At 53.9% G+C, this 2,592-nt stretch overlaps 1 protein-coding gene across 1 annotated transcript; it reads right to left on the reverse strand.

Moving 5' to 3' along the window:
* Positions 1-496: 496 nt before the first annotated feature.
* Positions 497-1,432, reverse strand: LOC311166181 (olfactory receptor 14J1-like; the record flags this gene model as incomplete). Its single annotated transcript, XM_084227649.1, has 1 exon — positions 497-1,432. The coding sequence occupies one exon, from the start codon at positions 1,430-1,432 to the stop codon at positions 497-499; it is 936 nt and encodes a 311-aa protein (XP_084083775.1).
* Between the last annotated feature and the right edge of the window lie 1,160 nt (positions 1,433-2,592).

Raw genomic sequence — 2,592 nt, forward strand, 5'->3', positions numbered from 1 at the left:
TGGCCACAGCACAACAGGCTAGGACAGAGTGGCTGGACAGCAGCCAGGCAGAAAGGGATCTGCAGGGACTGATGGACAGCAGGCTGGACATGAGGCAGCAGTGTGCCCAGGTGGCAAAGAAGGCTTCTGACCAGGATCAGGAATGGTGTGGCCAGTAAGACAGGAGATGCTGTGCCAGCACTGATCTGCCCCCAGCTCTGCACACAGATATTGCTGCTGCAGCTCCACAGAAGGCAACAAAAGGGCATCTCTGCAGAAATCTTTGCTGGGAGATCCTTTAGCTCCTTTAAACCAACCAAGAGCGCAGCCCCTCATTGACAGTCTGTGGCCACAGGGACGCTTGAGAGAAACCAAATGAGAAATGGCACAAGCAATGACATTTCTTTGTGGACAACATTAAAATGTAAAACAAGAAAAAGGACCTCCAAAATGAAACCAACAAGAAGTATCAAAGATGACTTTTATTACAAGTGATTTGCAGAAATTGGCCAGTAGTTTAATGTGCCTGAAATAATCTAGTCATCATTCTCCACACTGCAGCCTTGAGCTCCTGGTTCCTCAGGCTGTAGATGAGGGGGTTCAGGGCTGGAGGCACCACTGAGTACAGAATTGAAAGGGACAGATCCAGGGATGGGGAGGAGATAGAGGAGGGTTTCAGATAAGCAAATGCTGCTGTGCTAAGGAACAGGGAAACCACAGCCAAGTGAGGGAGGCAGGTGGAAAAGGCTTTGTGCCGTCCCTGCTCAGAGGAGATCCTCAGCACAGCCCTGAAGATCTGCACATAGGAGAAAACAATGAACACAAAACAACCAAATGCTAAACAGGCACTAACAGCAATGAGCCCCAGTTCCCTAAGGGAGTTGAAGTGTGAGCAGGAGAGCTTGAGGATCTGGGGCACTTCATAGAAGAACTGTCCCAGGGCATTGCCATGGCAAAGGGGCAGGGAAAATGTATTGGCTGTGTGCATGAGAGCATTGAGAAAGGCACTGGCCCAGGCAGCTGCTGCCATGTGGGCACAAGCTCTGCTGCCCAGGAGGGTCCCGTAGTGCAGGGGTTTGCAGATGGACACATAGCGGTCGTAGCTCATGATGCTTAAAAGGTAAATCTCTGCTCCAAAAAAGAAAAAAATCAGAAAGACCTGTGCAGCACATCCTGTGTAGGAGATGTTCATGGTGTCCCAGAGGGAATTGTGCATGGCTTTGGGGACAGTGGTACAGATGGAGCCCAGGTCACTGACGGCCAGGTTGAGCAGGAAGAAGTACATGGGTGTGTGCAGGTGGTGGCCGCAGCCTATGGCGCTGATAATGAGGCCGTTGGCCAGGAGGGCAGCCAGGGAGATGGCCAGCAAGAGGCAGAAGTGCAGGAGCTGCAGCTGCCGTGTGTCTGCCAATGCCAGCAGGAGGAAGTAGCTGATGGAGCTGCTGTTGGACATTTCCTGTGGTTGGTCATGGGGACCTGTTAATGGAGAAATGACAGTGAAAAGTCAGGAGAGGCTGCTCTGAACCAAACCTGTGCCATTTCCTGCAGACTGTCCTGCTGGAACCCCCCACCCCTGCCCCACCCCCCCCTCCCCCCCGCACCCTTGTTCCTGCTCTGGGAAAACCTTCACCCAAGTTCCCTCGCCTGTACTCCAGGTGTGCTGGCTGAGTGTGCCAGGAGGAGCCAGGCCTTTGCATGGGGTCTGTCCAGGAGCCAGCCCTGCCCCTCTGCCCTTGGTTTGTGGCCATGTGGCAGAGGGACAAGGTTGGTTATTTAGGTTTTGTCAGTGGTATTACTCCTAATTCAGAAAAGGTTGGTAGCATCTGCACTCCCAGTTCTAAAGGAAAGAGATGGCAGTAGTTGTTTTAAGGATTGTTTTCCTACCCACACATCATTCCTGGCTTGCTAAGGTCAGACATCCCCAGCATTCCTGCTGCACTCACAGTGTGCCACTGAGAGATATGAGAGGCAAAGGATTCCCTGTGGCTCAGGGAAGGTGAGGGGCTGCATGGGCTTGTTCCCCGCTGCCCTGGCTTTGCACCTTTGGCTACAATCAGAGCACAGTCACACTCCTGGGTCACCCTGGGACAAACCAGACCCTGCCCAGAGCAGAGGGCAAGGTCTCAGCACCCCTTTGTGCCAAGGACACTCACAGCTCATTTGGCAAACCCAACAGCATTTCCTCAGCTCTGTCAGCTCTGCCCTTCCCCGTGGGACATTCAGGGAACTGCCAGAGGCTCTGGCACAGATTTGCACTCAGGAGGGAAGCTCAGAGCTTAGAAGGGTACAGCAAGGAGTTCCCCAGGTGTGCTCATGATGGGTTCTAAGGGAGGGGGCTCAGCTCATTCGCCTTTCCCATTGACTCCTTTGCCCACAGCCCCACAGGTGCCAGGGAAGCTTGGACACCCCTGCCTGGCAGGAATGCCAAGGGCAGTGCCTGACTCAGCTGCTGCAAATGCCAGAACCCCCCCCCCCGAGAGCAGCAGATAACAGTGACAATATCAGGGCAGTGCAGAAACAAGAGACGATGTTGTGGTGCTGTGCCTGAGAGGGCAGGGCAGAGACAGCTGGGCACTCAGCACAGTGTTCCTGTGCTCAGCTGTGCCCAGCACC

This window comes from Fringilla coelebs (assembly GCF_963513975.1).
Source record: "Fringilla coelebs genome assembly, contig: SCAFFOLD_41, whole genome shotgun sequence".
Classification (NCBI taxonomy): domain Eukaryota; kingdom Metazoa; phylum Chordata; class Aves; order Passeriformes; family Fringillidae; genus Fringilla; species Fringilla coelebs.